At 43.8% G+C, this 18170-nt stretch overlaps 1 protein-coding gene across 3 annotated transcripts in view; it reads left to right on the top strand.

Moving 5' to 3' along the window:
- The window catches only part of NEK11 (NIMA related kinase 11), an 87569-nt gene extending 74285 nt beyond the window's left edge, over positions 1-13284 (top strand). For 2 of the 3 annotated variants that reach the window (XM_081882978.1, XM_081882979.1), the window contains exons 15-16: positions 5725-5821; positions 11990-13284. In XM_081882978.1, the coding sequence (XP_081739104.1) occupies positions 5725-5821; positions 11990-12191 (299 nt within the window). In that variant the 3' untranslated portion in view covers positions 12192-13284. The remainder of the gene's footprint in view (positions 1-5724; positions 5822-11989) is intronic. The other variant, XM_081882980.1, reaches the window with a different exon arrangement.
- Positions 13285-18170: the final 4886 nt, after the last annotated feature.

The raw sequence follows: 18170 nt of genomic DNA, 5'->3' as shown, positions 1-18170 counted from the left end.
CTCCACTTGTGTATCCAAAGCTGTGAACACAGCCTTCACTTGTACAACTTGTATGCACAGAGGCATTGTCTAGAACTTTGGTTGAATGTATAAAGGTTGGGGATGGAGCCAACATGGACATTAATCCCACTCTTCCATGCCAATGCAGTTATATCACTAGACAGGATACCTAAATTAGCTACAAAAAGCTATTTCCTCACTGAAAGTACATGAGTAGGGTTGCTGTATTTCGAAAAGTAAAAACCAGGACCCCCCAAAAGCTGTTGAGCTTTTCCTTTTTTTACAAAAAAAACCACAATTTTTCAATTGACTTGCCTAAGATCCAGGACAAATCGCCACCTTTCAGAAATTCTCCCCGGACGTCATGAGGCCACCAACTTGCAGAAGCACATCAGGCCTGGGACTGATCAGTGCTTAGATGTGACTTCTGGGAAACAGAAACATGCCACATTCGGTTCTATGATGAAAGAGAAATGGGATATACATGTAAGGGCAGGAGGAAATCATGAGTCTAGTTTAGTAGCATTGGCCCTTGAGTGGGCTTTTCTAGCTCCAACATGCTATCCACCCAGGGCTATTTTTCTAGAAAAAGAGGTGCTGGAACCATGAATGCCTGCCTTGTTCTCTTATAACAGCAATGTCACCCACCTGAGAGGTGCTGGAACTCAGTTCCAGCTGATAAAAACCCTAAAACCTCCTCAGATGGTACTTAAGTTTCTTCTTGTTGTTTAGTTGTGTCCGACTCTTCATGACCCCATGGACCAGAGCACGCCAGGCACTTCTGTCTTCCACTGCCCCCTGCAGTTTGGTCAAACTCAGGCTGGTAGCTTCGAGAACACTATCCAACCATCTCATCCTCTGTCGTCCCCTTCTCCTTGTGCCCTCAATCTTTCCCAGCATCAGGGTCTTTTCCAGGGAGTCTTCTCTTCTCATGAGGTGGCCAAAGTATTGGAGCCTCAGCTTCACGATCTGTCCTTCCAGTGAGCACTCAGGGCTGATTTCCTTAAGAATTGAGAGGTTGGATCTTCTTGCAGTCCATGGGACTCTCAAGAGTCTCCTCCAGCACCAGAATTCAAAAGCAACAATTCTTTGGTGATCAGCCTTCTTTACGGTCTAGCTCTCACTTCCATACATCACTACTGGGAAAACCTTTAACTATACGGACCTTTGTTGGCAAGGTGATGAATCTGCTTTTTAAGATGCTGTTTAGGTTTGTCATCGCTTTTCTCCCAAGAAACAGGTGTCTTTTAATTTCGTGACTGCTGTCACCATCTGCAGTGATCATGGAGCCCAAGAAAGTAAAATCTCTAACTGCCTCCATTTCTTCCCCTTCTATTTGCTAGGAGGCCATGATCTTACTTAAGTGTCTAAGCGAACTCAAATCCACTTCTGCCCAGGCTTAGAAGTGGAGTTAAACCGAGCATGTTCTTTTCTGATCCAGCTGATGTGTACACATTTGCATTGCACATTTGGAGGGTGGGATTTTGTGTGCGCAATTGGGAGTTTTGTAAATGCAAAGGCTCCAGAACTATCAGGAATAGGAAGTAGGCAAGAGGGAGATATTAAACAAGTAGATAAACAAACTAAGTAAATTGAGTGAGAAGCCACCTTGGAAATTAAGGGGTCTATAAATCAATACTTTAATAATTAAGTATGCTGGTTTAATTTGCTTTTTATTTTTATGGAAATCCCAATTTCTTTTATTTTCATTTGGTTTTGGGGAAGTTTTTTGGATAATGAAAAAGAAATGTGTCCATTTCCAATTTGCCACTAATTTGCATACAATCCCATGGGAGTTAAAGCATTCGGATACAAAATGAAAAAGCTGCAAAAGGTGCTTGTAGCCATTTAACACCAACTGAGTATATTGGCCACTTCATTATATAACTTAATTAAATAAGAGATTATAGCTTTAGGCCTGCAATGTAGACACTGTATAATCAGGAGCCAAGAAAAGATGTGATACCAAGAGAAGAAACTGGAGTGGTTTTTTGGTAGCCATGTGTTAAATATTTTTGCCAGTGTATCTCCCTTAACACTGGATCACAGTCTAGTTAGAACAGGGGTAGCTATTGCCATGTCCAGGAGTGACCCAATACATTTTGGCCCCTGAAGCAAACCACAAAATGGCATCCCTCTCCCTGCCAGGGAAGAAGGGCTACCGGTAAGTGAATATCTAAATCAGGAACAAGGCAGGGAGGGAAGAAAGATCTACATCAGGCACTGCTACCCCTGTAGATCCTGCTGCCTGAGGCAGTTGCTTCACCTTGCCCTATGGGTGGGCTGGCCCTGGTGGTGTGATCCAGATGTGGTTGGCCAACAGTCTGGGATTATTGGAGTATACTCAACATCTGGAGCGCATCACATTATTTAACCGTGGGCTGGAGTGTCAGACTAGGACAAGAGCGAGCCAGGTTCAAATTCTTGCTTAGCCATGAAGCTCTCTGGGTGATTGGGCCAGTCACTCACAGCCTGATCACTCACACAGGGTTGTTAGGAGGAAAAAATGGAGGGGAGGGGAGAGCTCATTGGAGGATAGGCAGGATATGAATAAACAATACCAATGCAGAATCCAGGGATATCTTGTTTTCTGTTAACTGAACAATGTGTTTGTGACATAGTGGGGAGTGCTAAGACCAAACAATGCTCCTTCCTGGAGATCTGTATCCTTTCTCTAAAATACTTTAAAGCATTTTCATTACGATCTTTCTACATAGTTAAAAAGCCTATCTTGCTTTAGATGTCATATTATTGGTCAGACAGCATCTCTCTCTCAAAATACCATTTCCAGAACTTCTGGACTTTTGTATGTAAAAGTTAAAGCATTCTACTTGCCAGTGAGAATCACAGCCTCACCCTCCCGCACTTCATTTATGATTTATCCGTGTATTAGCTGATAAGAACAGCCTTCAAACAAAAGGAACATTGCATTTGGTGTGTGGGAGGCTTAAATGGTGTGCTTGCGCTGTTTTGTGTCATGTGCGTAAAGCAGTTGGTGGAATTTAAAAAGATCAATGTTCAGTTCATTAACATTAATGAATGCTAATGTTCATTAAACATTTATGGATTGCAAGTTGCAAAACGATGCAATGTAGCTATAATGAATAGCCCAATGTGACTGTTTTTGTATCTTCTACAGTGCTCAAGTTATGTAACAATGGGATGCAATGCTTTGTGTAGAAGCTTATCTTGTCCCCACCAATTTTACTATACAAACGTTTTCAAAAGTGATCTTGCAAGCAGAGCACAGAGGCAATGCACAATGAAGGTGATCCATTTTATAGTCACCTAATGTCTCCACGCGAGTATAAATTTACATGAATTGGAAAGAGTTTTGCAGTATTAAGCAAGAACTATTTTTGGCCTTCATTTTGCTGATGAAACATCTCGAGCTGATCAAAAACGTTTTGTTGTCCCCAGCGTTCTTTGAGAACAAATCTGTGCTACCCAAAGTGTACTTCTGAAGAAGTGTTGCTGTTGAATCAGCTTTTGAATCTATGCAGGAAAGAGCTCACAGATTTAGCTGTATTAGCACACCAGCAATACAGCAGCCTCATGTGGTTAGAAAGTTGTAACACTTGGGTCGATGTCCGGGGCTAGGTTCAGGGCTAGGGGATATTCTTCTTTTACTGAGTTCTGGCTCATGCCTCCACCCAGGAAACCTGGGACTCCAGTTTGGATGTCTGAACAGCAGTCATTCAACAACACACACTCCTAGGATGTATGTTCCAACAAAAAGGCTGCAACAGCAACTGGGGTGCATTGCAATAGGGAATTCCAACCAGCAGAAAACAGCAGTGAAGCTCCTCCAGCTCCAAGCCAATAGGAAGCACTAAGCCAAGTCCAAGACACTTGGGTAGCCGTATGCTTCCCCTCCTAGGTATGTTTTCATCAAATAGTGATTCAGAAAGTAAAGGTAAAGGGACCCTTGACCATTAGGTCCAGTCGTGGCCGACTCTGAGGTTGTGGCGCTCATCTCAATTTATTGGCCGAGGGAGCCGGCGTACAGCTTCCGGTTCATGTGGTCAGCATGACTAAGCCGCTTCTGGCGAAACCAGAGCAGCGCACGGAAACGCCGTTTGCCTTCCCGCTGGAGTGGTACCTATTTATCTACTTGCACTTTGACGTGCTTTCGAACTGCTAGGTGGGCAGGAGCTGGGACCGAGCAACAGGAGCTCACCACGTCGCGGGGATTCGAAGTTCAAACTTCCCTCCCCTTCCCCAAGAGAAAAGTGATTCCAGTCTCTCCCTGTTGTCCAGAGGTCACTTCTACTTAAGGGCAAACCAGCATTCATCAGCACTCTTGCCAAGGCTATAGCTAACTGTCAAGATGGGAAAAGTGGCCCAGGCAGCCTTCTGTTTGTTAATATATTCCAACAGTTACAGCAGAACATGTGCAACTCTATCCAGCATGCAAAAGGGTGTGGCATGCTAGACTCAGGTGCTATGTTTTCTCTGAACTTTCTGCTTCCGCTATGTAGTGGAGTTTATTCTTTTCTCTACAGTGTGACAAAGCATTCCTGCATAGAGGGGAGATGGGACTAGAAAGGCGAGCACATGTGTGACAGTTTCTATTTCTGATGTATATGCTTTATAAAATAATGCTACAATATGACAAAAAGGGGCAGGGGTTAAGGAAGAGCTGCAGAAACTAATCAGGGTCTATGAACAGAGCGCAACCCAAATCCCCACGGTGCTTGTAGAAATCCGTTCCAAGACTTCACACGCAACCCATCTCTGTAAAGCTTCATAACAATGAATGAGCTGGTTTCTAACTTTATAAACTGAGCTAAATTATTTGTGCAAGATACATACGTTACTGGAGAGGGCCATAATGTTGCAATCAGGAACAGATTTTGTTGATCCAATGGCCAGCACGAAGGCAAAAACCTAATAAAAAAAAACAGGTCATTTAGTCCAACTTTCCAGAAAGGCTGAAAAGGATGCCTTTAATAACATCTCACGTTAAAGGAATCTCAAGTATTATAGGGGTAAAAATACTTGGGGCATTGCTAGAATAAGAATGTGCAGACTACGCAGATCACAGCAACACATCCTGCAAATATATATTCTTTATATTTTGCCATTAAGTTAAGACATCATGTCCATGGATTAAAACATCATCATCATCATCATCATGTAGCTTAAGGTTGGTTTTGATCCGTATTTGGACTCTTAAACATACACAAATATGTCTTTAAAGGTAGTCTGTGATGGGAAGATTAAGTTTAACCTTTTAACTGGTCAAAGGTATTTGTTTACTTATAGCATAGCTGCTTTTCCCACACTCCTCATGCACCAATGGAGCTTCACCAATCTTTGTAGTTTCTAGAAAAATCCTCTGGCTGCTACTTCTCCAGCTGTGCTTTCAATATTTGATGAAATTTGAAAAACTGAAAAATAAAATAATAATAATAAAAACCCAAATTTGCATCTTTGTGCAGTTTCTCCTATCGTTATAAGAGTTCCCCCCACAAAAACATCTTTTACAAGACGTGGTGTAGATCTGGCATGTGCTATCATACTGAAACCGTCGCTGTCCCTGCTGAGCCAAGTTGCCTTAATATGTATTTAATAAGCTAATTCGTCTTTAATCAAGGCAGTGCTTCCCCGTGACAAAGGTGAATTGCTAGCCTTTTCTTGATTGTCCTTGAATAGCGCTATGGATGTGATGCTGAGGGGAGCAAGGTGAATGAGGTTGTCCATCTCTGCATTGATCTGTAGGCACTGGGACTGTCACCAGAGCGACTCTGCTGGGACCCGAACCATCAGGAGTGCTGAGCGGCACCACGGCTGCAACCAAGCTGAGGAGCATGAGGGAGTAAGTTGCCTTTCTAGAGATGCTAGTTTTTGCATGCATATAACAAAAAACAACAACTTTGATTCCAGAATATTTTCCAGCAGCAGTTACGTATTACTTCAGGATGTTTTCTCTCTTATTGTCTGTCATTTCTTTTGAAGTGAGACATCATCTTGTCAGTCTCTGCCTGTCTCTAAATTGGTAATTTTATCCTTTTGCGGTATTATCTCGGTGCAAATCTGATCAATCAGCTTTACATAGCCATGTCCAAAACACTGCTTTTAAGGTTGTCTGCTTTCTTTGGCTACGTGCAATCCTCCTTCTTTTGAATATAATTTTTATTTAATTTTCTGTTTTGCTATTTAAAACACTAATTTTACATCCTTGAAATATCAATGACTTCCCTTCTTCTCTTTCCATGGTTCATTTAAATATTATAAATCCCTGCATATTTTACAAACCTATACCATTCAGTATTCCATTATTGCATCCATCAAAACTTATTTACACAGTTGAATTTATCTTAACGCTGCCAGTGTTTTCAGCTGTACACAATTAATTCCCATATATTCAATAAACGTTTTCCAATCTTCTCTAAACGTATGTTCTTATTCTCTTATTCTATATGTTATGTCTGCAACTTAAGTTGTCATTCTTCTTTGGTTGAGACCTTGCTCATTTCCCATTTTTGGGCTAACAAAACATGGCGCGCAGTAGTAGCATACCTAAATAACCTTTTTTGACACATGGGAATTTCAGTCTGAATTATCCCCAGCAGAAAGGACTCTGGGGGTTTTTTGGAGGGGAAGTACTTTTAAACATTTTTTTTTCAATTCGTTGAGGATCATTTCCCAATACTCTTTTACCCCTTTACAAGTCTACTGCATATGAAAAAAACATTCCCTCCACCTCTTTGCATCTCCAGCACTTATCCAATTCAGTCTTCTATATCTTAGCAAGGCTACTTTGAGTTAAATACCAGCTGCGTGCAATCCTATACACGTCTATTCAGAAGTATGCTTCACTGAGTTCAATTAACTTTCCCCCCAAGTAAGTGGGAATAGGACCAGGGCTTTCCACCCCCAGCCAGAACTCACCAAATCTGGTTCCAGAAACTCTCAGGTGGGCACCATTGCTATTAAAAGAGAACAAGGTGAGTTTTCTAGAAAAGCGTTTTCTCTTTTTCTAGAAAAGGGCACCAAATAGGATTGCAGCTAGGTAGAGCAATCCTGTTGGGGAGAAGCAGAGTGATGGATCTCTTGCAGAAGCGGAGTGCTATGGAGGTCAATCCCAAGCTACCAGTGTCCCGTCCCAAGCTTCCTGCTTGCTACTGCTGGTGAAAGTAGTTTTTGCCCACAGCTGGGGCATCTGCCACAGCAGAGCCTCCCCAATAGGACTACTCTTGGCCAAGCACCTACGCAGATCCTAATCCCTCTCCCCTAGCCGTCAACATCATGGGCGGAGTAGAATTGTGTTCAACATCTCTCTCTAAATCTGTGAGCCACATTTAAAAGCCTTTCAGAACCATTGGAGCTCTGGCACAATGGTTGCCAGTGGCTTGATTTGAATCAATTTTACAATTAATGATTTTAGAGTGTTGTTTGTACTATACTCTTGTACTGTTTTATTTTTGTTAGCCGCCCTGAGCCCGGCTTTGGCTGGGGAGGGCGGGATATAAATAAAATTTATTATTATTATTATTATTGGCATAAGGCTGCTCCACTTCCCTGTGGGGCGGTGTTGCGGGCAGGCCACACGCTCTCCCTGTGCACAGCAGGGGTGTGGCAGTGCCCCCGCATCATAGGGGAGTCCCGGCCACATCACGCCCCCCAGCTGACCAATCCAGTTGTCCGAGGGCGTGGCTTACCGTACCTAGGCAGCCGCACCACCAGGGAATTTCCCTCTTGGTTCCTGCTTCCCCTACTGGTGGTTGACCCTTACTGGACTACCTGCATGGCGGGCAGGAGTCAGATATACAGTGATACCTCAGGTTACATACTCTTCGGGTTACAGACTCCGCTAACCCAGAAATATTACCTCGGGTTAAGAACTTTGCTTCAGGATGAGAACAGAAATCGTGCTCCGGCGGCACGGCAGCAGGAGGAGGCCCCATTAGCTAAAGTGGTGCTTCAGATTAAGAACAGTTTCAGGTTAAGAACGGACCTCCGGAACAAATTAAGTACGTAACCAGAGGTACCACAGTAGTCGGTTCAATTCCAATGCCTAAGCCAATACCACTCACATTCTGTAACCAATAAAGTTGTGGCCTTAATTAGCACATTAACCTAAAATACTGGTGTCCATGTGTTTTATTATTCAACAATTGGGGGAGGGCTCGGGGCCTTGACACGCAATAGCCATTGGGAGGCAACATGAGCTGAGTCCACTAAACTGCTGTTGGCAGCCTCCTGGCTGATTAATGGGGCTGAACTTTATTCTTGGGACTTATCTGTGGCTTCGTGATTTGGGCCCTTGTGTGTGCCTGACTACAGAATAACAAAACATGCATAATCGGCTTAGGCATTTATACTACTCTTTTTCAGTGATGGATTCAAAAGAAAGGGAGGAAAATGACTCTAAATACATGGAGTCTCGTGTTCTTTTTAAAAAGAAACCTAAGTATACATGCAATAAGCTCAGAGTTTAATGGCATTGAGCTTTACAGTGCAGTTTAAATATTCAAGAACATGCAGATGGGTACAATGGAAAAGCTTTCATGGACCAAAATGCAAGTAAATTAAAATTTTGCAGCACAGCAGTGACTGCTTCTCGTTCAGCCCCCAGTGTCTTCCACTCAGCAGCGCACCAGGATCAGGCACAAGGCATCATCATTACCTGCTGAGTCTAAGTAAAATTGTCTTTCAGAAGCTGCAAAAGAAAGGCATTTTGTGATATTTTTGTTCTTCCACCATGAATGGCCATGTTTCTTATTGCTTGAGATCCAGAAGGATTATGTATAGAAGACCCTTAGGCCAATGGCGTTGGCATCAAATGCCCATGTCTCTTAAAAATTCAGAAAGAAAGGTCATGTTGAAGTAATTGATTGAGCACGGCATGATCTTTAAGATTAGCTGACAGCTAGCTAAGAAAAAGTCTACCTTTCCGCAGCAAAGCGGTACATAGTCCATGTGAGTGCTTAGAATAATGTTGAGACTTTCTAAATAGCTTCAATGTGCTCCTGTTGAGCTCAAAGGTTGTTTTACTATTGATTTCAGTAAGAACCCCCCCCCCAACCAGTTCTTGGGCATAAAATCTTTCCAATAACCACATTGAAATTAATCACTTTTATGTATGTTCTCTATCAGTACATTTCATAGTGTAACTTATGTCTGTTTGCCCTCTTCGGGCAGGCGGCTTTGTGGGCAGGCATGGTGTCTTCCCTGCAAACTGGCCTATTGCCGGCCAGATCATAATCCTACCACAAAATTGGCCAACGGCAGCAGAAATCCAGGTGGCGTTACCCGGGCAGGGTGCCAATTGACCAGTAGTGGCACTTGAATGCCCAGAGGGGGGCTAGGGCCATACCACTCCTCCAACAGGGACCACTTGGGGAATGCCCCGATTTGATGTAGGTCATAGGACGTCCCCCCACCCTACTGCTGCTGGCTTCACTCTTAGAAATCACTTACCTCAATACCTATGGCCAAACCTTTCACATCTGTAACCAATAAAGTTGTGGCCTTATTTGATTCCAAAACTCAATACAGTGGTACCTCTGGTTGCGAACGGGATCCGTTCCAGAGGCCCGTTCGCAACATGAAAAGAACGCAACCCGAAAAGAACGCAACTACATCAGGAACAAGCGGGGTAGGGTGGAATAGAGATCTGCCATCAGGAACTAGAGGGGGGGGGTCAAATCAACCTTACTCCATGGATGAAGTGGGAATCACAGCAGAACAATCCACAGTTTATTTCAACACACTAATTCATGTTTGCTCTGATGGCACAGAAAAACGGTCATCATTGCTGTCTATCAAACATATAAGCGTCTTTTCAACCTCGGGCTATTATTCTGGTGTTCTGCATTATTATTCCACTGTAATATGTAATTGATTTGACAGCAAATCTTTTTATCCTTGGTAGAAAATTATACTTCTAAACATATATTTTTCAGGAATGGGGTTTGGAGTGTGTGTGTGTGTGTGTGTGTAAGCTTCAGAAGAGGGAGCAGTCTTCTTTGCCTTCCCCTTGTTCTGTTCTAGGCATTTATGTTGCAGGTGTCAGAAAAGAGCAAATGGCTTATACACACTATATACCGGGGTGCCTCACAATCCACGATCAGCCCGTGGAGGGGTGGTATTATTATATATACCACCCATGAGGCTGGAAGTGCTATAATCTTTGTCCATGTTGCCTCTGGTTCACAACATAGTGTTGTTGCAGGGTAATGTTATCAATGCCCACAAATATTTTGGGAGAAGTAGCATGGCAGTGGCTCCAGCCACGTGACACAATTTCCCCCTCAGAACCTGGCCCTGATTTTTAAAAATTAAATTACAGTACAACCTCTACTTACGATCATAATCTGTCCCGGAGGCCCATTTGCTGGGCAAAACTGGACGCTAGTAGAGGCGCCATTGTGCGTGTGCGCATTCGGTGGCAGTGCGCTTCTGCGCATGCGTAGATGGCAGCAGCCGCCTGTGCGCATGCGCAAATGGCAAAATCCGCTTCCGCAAATTGCAGCAAACCTAATGTTTACTTCCGGGTTTGCCGCGGCCACAACTTGGAATGTCTGCAAGAAGAGGCGGATGTAAGTCGAGGTTCCACTGTAATAGGGTTTATGTAAGCATGGTGGGGGACGTGGGTGGCGCTGTGGGTTAAACCACAGAGCCTAGGACTTGCTGATCAGAAGGTCGGCAGTTCGAATCCCCGCGACGGGGTGAGCTCCCGTTGCTTGGTCCCTGCTCCTGACAACCTAGCAGTTCGAAAGCACGTCAAAGTGCAAGTAGATCAATAGGTATCGCTCCGGCGGGAAGGTAAACGGCGTTTCCGTGCGCTTTTCTGGTTCGCCAGAAGCGGCTTAGTCATGCTGGCCACATGACCCAGAAGCTGTACGCCAGCTCCCTCCGCCAATAAAGCGAGATGAGCGCCGCAACCCCAGAGTCGATCACGACTGGACCTAATGTTCAGGGGTCCCTTTACCCTTTATCTTTAAGCATGGTGGAGCCCGCTAGGGTTCTTGGGCCTTCTTGCCTGAGGGTGCCAAGTACTGGTACTAGATTTGGTTACTGAAGTGTTATCTTTTTGCCTTCTGTACACTGAATTGAGGTGTGGGTCTTGCTCTCTTCGGCTAAAACCCTCTATCCTATTAGGACAGCACAAGTATAATTTTCATTAATGAAGCATGCATATACAGTAGTAGCTTGGTTTACGAAATTAATCTGTTCCTGAAGTCCATTCTTAAGCTAAATCCATTCTTAAACAGAGGCACGCTTTCCCTAATGAGGCCTCCCACCACCAGTGCCCTTCCACCGTTCAGTTTCCGTTTGTAGACTGAGGTAAAGTTCACAAACTGGAACACTACTTCTGATTTTGCGGAGTTCGTAAACTGAATCATTTGTAAGCAGGACTGTTAAACCGAGGTACCACTGTATTAGATTTTAAAAGAGATGAGGTAAAGTTCACAAACTGGAACACTACTTCTGATTTTGCGGAGTTCATAAACTGAATCATTTGTAAGCAGGACTGTTAAACCGAGGTACCACTGTATTAGATTTTAAAAGAGAGAAGATTCTGTTTTCAGAAGACAAATGCCATTTCCACTTTGTGGTGAACTACCATCTTCCTCTCTTTTGGTAAGCGTCTAAAGGATGATTTATGAAGCATGGCTGTGCTATCTACTTACTCCATGAAAATTGTTCAGTACCTTTTTATATACCGTATTTTTCGCTCTATAAGACGCACCAGACCACAAGACGCACTTAGTTTTTGGAGGAGGAAAACAAGAAAAAAAATTCTGAATCTCAGAAGCCACAACAGCAAGAGGGATCGCTGCGCAGTGAAAGCAGCAATTCCTCTTGCTGTTCTGGCTTCTGGGATAGCTGCACAGCCTGCATTCGCTCCATAAGACGCACACACCATTTTGTTCAAGTGCCAGATACAATATCTGTCCAATTATAGTAAATGATGGACTTCTATACGTTATTTATAATCCAGCTCACTTGCTGGCGTTCGTTTTCTGTTTAACAGGTCAGCCATTCAGAAACTGGGAACAGAAACCTTTGAAAAAGTTTATGAATTCCTGCAACGAGCAAGAAAGCAGAATGCAAGTGAAAATGAAATCAGAGAATACCTGGAAAAAATGGTGTCTCGGGCAAGTGACTGCTTTGAAGTAGATCAGCTCCTCTATTTTGAAGATCAGCTGAAGGCTTCTGAAGATGCCTCCGTGTGACAACAAAGAATGGTTTTACTTGAATCATCAGAAATTAATAAAGTGGGCACTGTTCAGATGGAAGCAGGCATCGTGCCATAGGGTGAGGGCAATGAGTAGCATGGAGACACTGACAGGAATTAATGTATGCCATTTTGCTATCTTCTTATTTGAGACAAATAGTACTCTTACCATCTCCAGGTGAAATCAGGAGATCTTTGATTGATTCCTCCAGCAGTATTGACACTTAGAGCTCAATAATCATTGCCTCAAAAATTGCTGGATTATGGTTGCCGATCGCATGCGTGCATATTTGAGTACTCCATCGGGAGAAACTGAGGTGTTCAAAACCTGCATTTCAGCCACGTTTCAAAATGATATGCAAGGAAATGCATGAGATGTGAGGTACAGGGATAATATGGGATGAAGGGAAAAGAAAACACTTCACTTTGATTTACTTCTATGGTGCAAAGAAGGAACTTTGTAAGAATTTTTTAAAATCAATGTCGGGGCTGAATCGGATGGTCTCCAGCAAACATTTTCAGTCTGACAAAGGTGGGAAAGGTTTCTAAAATCCCCCAAGAAGTTTGCCTCTTTTTGCACCAGTTTTCTGCTGTTTGCTTCTTCAGTCGACTGCAGCATTTTTGTCTGTTTCAAAGTTAGACCCTCTTCCTTACAATCAGTTGGTACTGCAAAGGGATTATAATGAAGTATGGCTGACGTAGCCTGATGCCAGCTTCTTCTGCCTACATACCAGATGTTGGGAAGAGGGATGGTGAAGGTTGCCTGAATGTGTGCCAGGGCTGCATTGCCACCTTCTCCCCACAACACCCCCATGACAAAACAAACCCTACAAAAGATCTAAAGAAAAAAGGGGTCGGGGTTAAAATATTTGCAGAACACGCATTGCAGGAGCGCTTTTGCCCTAGTAAATGAATTGCTTTGTAAAATATTAACCTGTAAATATCATGCTTTTTTCTGTTCATACCAGTGATCTGTGACCATGCTTTATCTAAAAGTCCTAACACCAGCCTTTCTCTTCCCATTTTGCAAATGGCGCCCTTGCGAATTAAATAAATAAAAATAAAATGCCACGTTGTTTCTGTTTATGCCACAGCTGTTTCCATCTGGTCTCTCGAGATTCCCCACTTTATTTGCAAGCACAGAAATCAGGAGGACCATTTCACCCAATTCCTCTGGGCAAGAAGAAATTTTCTAATAGTTTATCTGGGGCTCAGCATTAACAGGGATAGTAGCACAGCTCCCATACCCGCTCCCAAAAATGGTGTGTGTGTGTCAGCAGCAGCAAAGGTCAAAGGTCAGCAGCAGCAGCAACTGCACTGGCAACCTGCCCACCACACTGCCTTCTTGACGCTGCCCCCACACCTAGTGCTTTCCCTGAGCATTGGAAGGAAATGATTGCTGCCACCCAAAAAAACGTGAATAACGAAGGAAACCCTGCAAAGTGATAGGATTTTGGCTCAGCTCCACTTTATGCAAATTTTGCAACTTTTCACTTTGCTTCACGGTCAGCACCCTCTTAAGGTTTCCTGTGCTTTGGGGGCCAAGTGATACAGCCTCATCTGCTGAGTCGGCGGTTACCAGCTCATTGTAGGTTCTGAGCATTGCAAAGACCGTATTAGAGGATGGTTTAATATCACACTATTAAGAGTCCTCAACCCCTGGGGCTTTGGCAATATAAAACTGCAAAGAACAACCGTTGGGTGAACAAGACTCCCTGGAGCAACTGGCCCTCAAAAATCCATTAACTGTAACCTTTACATGTTGTGGCTACCCATTCTGCTTCAGGTAAACTCTCTCAAGAATTTTTGATGTATTTATTTATGAAAGAGACCGAGCAACAAGACCCAAGCAACTTTGGCAAATTTTATTCTATAGGTATGTTTCCAAGATACCCAAAGCTCGCAGCACCTGATCCCTTCACATTGCTCTGATTTACAACCCACATACACTGCTGCAGTCAAGCAAGCAGTGTTCTGGACATGCCAGTTCTCCAGTTGCTTCAACAGCAGATCATCTCCATGGGCAGCAGGGGCTGCTAAGGTGCCCTGTTAGGTATAGTGCTTTAATTCACTGAAATTGCAAATGCTTGCATCCATTACAGTGGTACCTTGGTTCTCAAATTTAATCCATTCCCAAACTAAGGCGCGCTTTCCCATAGAAAGTAATGCAAAATGGATTAATCCGTTCCAGACTTTTAAAAACAACTCCTAAAACAGCAATTTAACGTGAATTTTACTATCTAACGAGACCACTGATCCATAAAACGAAAGCAATAAACAATGTATCAAGCAATCAGTAGCTGAACTGGCTTCCACACAGGCACAAAAACAAAAAAGAGCCGCTAAAACAAAAACACAAAATAAATGGCAAAAACAGTCAGACCTCAGTGTAACTGAGTGTAACTCAGTGTAACTAAACGGAAGTGTGGCACTCAAAACAGAAGAGTAACTCTCAAAACAGAAGCGTAAAACTCATATCAGAAACATAACACTCAAAGCGGAGCGTGTTTGACTTCCGAAAAAGTTTGCAAAACTGCCACACTTCTGGGTTTGCAGAGTTTGGGTTCCAAGTTATTTGAGTACCAAGGCATTTTGAGAACCAAGGTACCACTGTACTGTGTGTTTAAATTTGATTGGTCGGTAACTAAATTCTAGAGAGTTCTCATGCGATTGGCTCACATTGGCCACATGGGAGGTATCGAGTGAAGGAAAGACCCCATTTTATGTGAAGCAAGACGGCTGCGTTTTAGAATCCACTGTGAACACTGCTAAATTGAATAGAGTGTTGGAGTGCTGCTTCTCTGGTTGAAAGAGAGCAAAGCTGCAGGAGAAGGCAAAAGTGAAAATCTCTTATAGGAGCTGCAAGGCATGGCCTAACTGAGATGAGTGCCAAGCTCTGGAAAGAGTGAAAACTCCTGGTTTGCGTGACCTGCCAATGAGCACATTAGCACCCACTTATTTGCAAGAGTTGGGACACTTGGCTATGGAGCAAAGGGGCCGTGTAATTCAGGGCAACAGATTGTGAGGAATCATGTGCAGTAAGTGAAATAGAAATCCTCGAAGGTTTGCCTGTCATGGGGCTCTTCCAGACAAGCTCTTCGCTGAGCATTCATCCTGATATGCTTATGTGAAGATTGTACTATATCCAGGTCCTTATTGAGCATTCATTCCGGTCTGTTTGTGGGGAGGTGATACAGCAATGAGCATTCATTGCTTGTGCAGTGTTTATGCATCTTCCCACTAATCATTTGGTTACCCCACACTTTCAAGTATATTTCCCCATTACTTTCCCCAATTGCAAAAAAAAAAAAGGCAGCTACTATCATAATTGCAAGAATGCTACCCAACTGCAGTGCCAGTGCCTGCATTTTCAAGTGGAACGCATGCCAAATTGCATTTGTGGGAATAAAACCAAGGACAACACTGTCTAATGTTCTGCAAAACCAATTTTCAGCTGATATTAAACCTTCACTTGTGACCGGATCTGAGTGCATTTCCCTTCGCTTTCCTCTCACCTCTTAGCCTTCTACAGATTTAATGCTGCCTTTCTCCTGCGAGTTTATTTTGTTATAGATTTTTTTTTAAAAGTGTGTGTTAAAACAATTGGCAAAATAAAATAGGGATCCAGGTTGTGGAGTGAAGTATTTAGTCCACCTCCTTCACTGAAGCTCATCGTGTCAGAGCAACCTGACTCTGCCCGTTGAGAATACTGTAGCCTTCCCTGCCCACAGGCAGAGAATGCTGGAGGGAGATGCAATTGCACCCACAAAGCAAGACAAACCACAGGCTGCCTTTCATCTCCTGTCTTGAATCCAGAGTTCCCAAGAGCAGGGTGCTGCTCATTTCAGGCTCTCGCAGGAGGAAGTGGATGGAGGCATGTTTTGCTCATTCCTCTTGCTCCCTGCCGCGGGTGGCGCTGTGGGTTAAACCACAGAGCCTAGGACTTGCCGATCAAAAGGTCGGTGGTTCGAATCCCTGCGACGGGGTGAGCTCCTGTTGCTCAGTCGCTGCTCCTGCCAACCTAGCAGTTTGAAAGCATGTCAAAGTGGGAAGGTAAATGGTGTTTCCGTGTGCTGCTCTGGTTTGCCAGAAGCGGTTTAGTCATGCTGGCCACATGATCCGGAAGCTGTATGCCGGCTCCCTTGGCCAATAAAGCAAGATGAGCGCTGCAACCCCAGAGTCGGTCATGACTGGACCTAATGGTCAGGGGTCCCTTTACCTTTACCTTGCTCCCTGCAGCCGCTTGTGGCAGTGGCACAAAGTGGGTTGCCAGTGCCCAGGGCGGTGTGTGCACACACCATGGGGGAGCGGACACAGAGGGCAAAGGGAGCCCACCGTGCCAGCCCATCCCTCACCCCCGATGCCATTGGAGCAACTAATCTGCAGTGGTCTGACAGGTTGCACATGTCACTGCAAATTCCATTCCCTTGCCTACCTGCATTGGGGCACCTGGTTGTGCCCCCGGGGCAATGGCCTCCCTGCTCTCCCACACTTATGCCCCTGACTTCTGGCACAGCAGGCTGCAGAGGGAATATGAAAATACACCATAGTTCTTTTAGTACAGGGTTGTCCAAACTGTGGCCCTCCAGATGTTGGGCACCAACTCTCATCAGGTCCAGCTATTATGGACTGTAGTCATTGCTGATGGGAGGTGTATTCCAGTAACATCCAGAGGACCAAAGATTTGCTACCCCTAATGTAGGGGGAGACTCTGCTGATTCTCAATCCCTTTTGCAAACTAATTTTTCTACACTGGACCCTCCCCATAGCAAATCCCTGTTTATCTCTCCTTTTAATGGCTACTTTTTCCTGCTTCGCCTCTTCCCAAACTGAAGGGGAAGTGAGCCACGGAGGATAGAGGACAGAAAAGTCAGCCCTCCTTTCTTCATGTGTGAGATTCAGAGTCCTTCTGACTTTCTCTATGTAGAGATGGTCTGCTTTGCTTGTTGCTTGCACATTGTGAGCGTAATGTGGACCTGAACTCAAAGGGAGGCGAAGGTCAAGAAAGTTCTGCAGGGAGCCAAGGATAAGCCATGGAATTACTGATTTTATTTACTTTGTTTAAGAATTCATATCCTGCCCTTCAGATGAATTCCCAGCGTGGCTTACAAATACTGAATCAAAAGTACAATGTGAAAAAGCGTTTTAAAGCACTAGAGGCTAAAAACAGCCAGGTCCAAAATCTAAAATGAGCCTCACAAGAGATAAGGACCTCACAAGCATATTTTCTTTTATTCTACACCAAAGGCTTGGGGAAATGAGGTGGTCTTTGTCTGCCAACCAGGCGAATCTCCTGATGACTCCTTCATTCCACAATTCAGGTGCCATTAGCAAAAAGGCCCTGCCCCCTGCTTTTCATGTGATTGAATTTCCTTTCTGATAGTATGTATTTAGTGATGAAAGTTTTGTAGGTCGAGGCTGGCCTTTAAGAGCAGGGTTTCTTAAATTAATTAAAATTGAAGGACACATTACATGGAAAAAGAAAGGTGTATTTTGACGGGACAATGGACAATGGGGCATCTTTGATAGTCCAATTAATACTGTCTCATGGCTAAGGATGAGTGGATTTGGCAATTTCAGTTTCTGTCAGTTTCTAATTTCGCAATCTGAAGTTTAGTTCTCCACATTTGCGAATTTCCGCGGCAAAAAGGTCCTCATGAAAATTCAACAGCATTTTAGCACAAATTTATTCTAGCATATATATTTTTGAATACCTAACCTTTGGCAAGCAATTTCCTTTGATGTGGTGCATCTCCTCCTCTCATAATAATAGAACCAGGGTTTAGCCAGTAAAACTGAACGGCGGGAGATTCAGAACAGACAAAAGGAAGTACACAGTTCATAGCTACACTATAGAATTTGCTACCACAGCCTATTATGATGGCCACGAGCTTGGGTGTCTTAAGAGGGTGTTATTCATGGAAGCTAAGATTATCAATGGTTGCTCGTCCAAACTTCTATATTACCTCCTGTATCT

The sequence above is a fragment of the Podarcis melisellensis genome (assembly GCF_964234715.1).
Source record: "Podarcis melisellensis genome assembly, chromosome: 12".
Taxonomy (NCBI): domain Eukaryota; kingdom Metazoa; phylum Chordata; class Lepidosauria; order Squamata; family Lacertidae; genus Podarcis; species Podarcis melisellensis.
The sequence above is the reverse complement of the archived record's forward strand: the minus strand, read 5'-3'. Positions and strand labels throughout refer to the sequence as shown.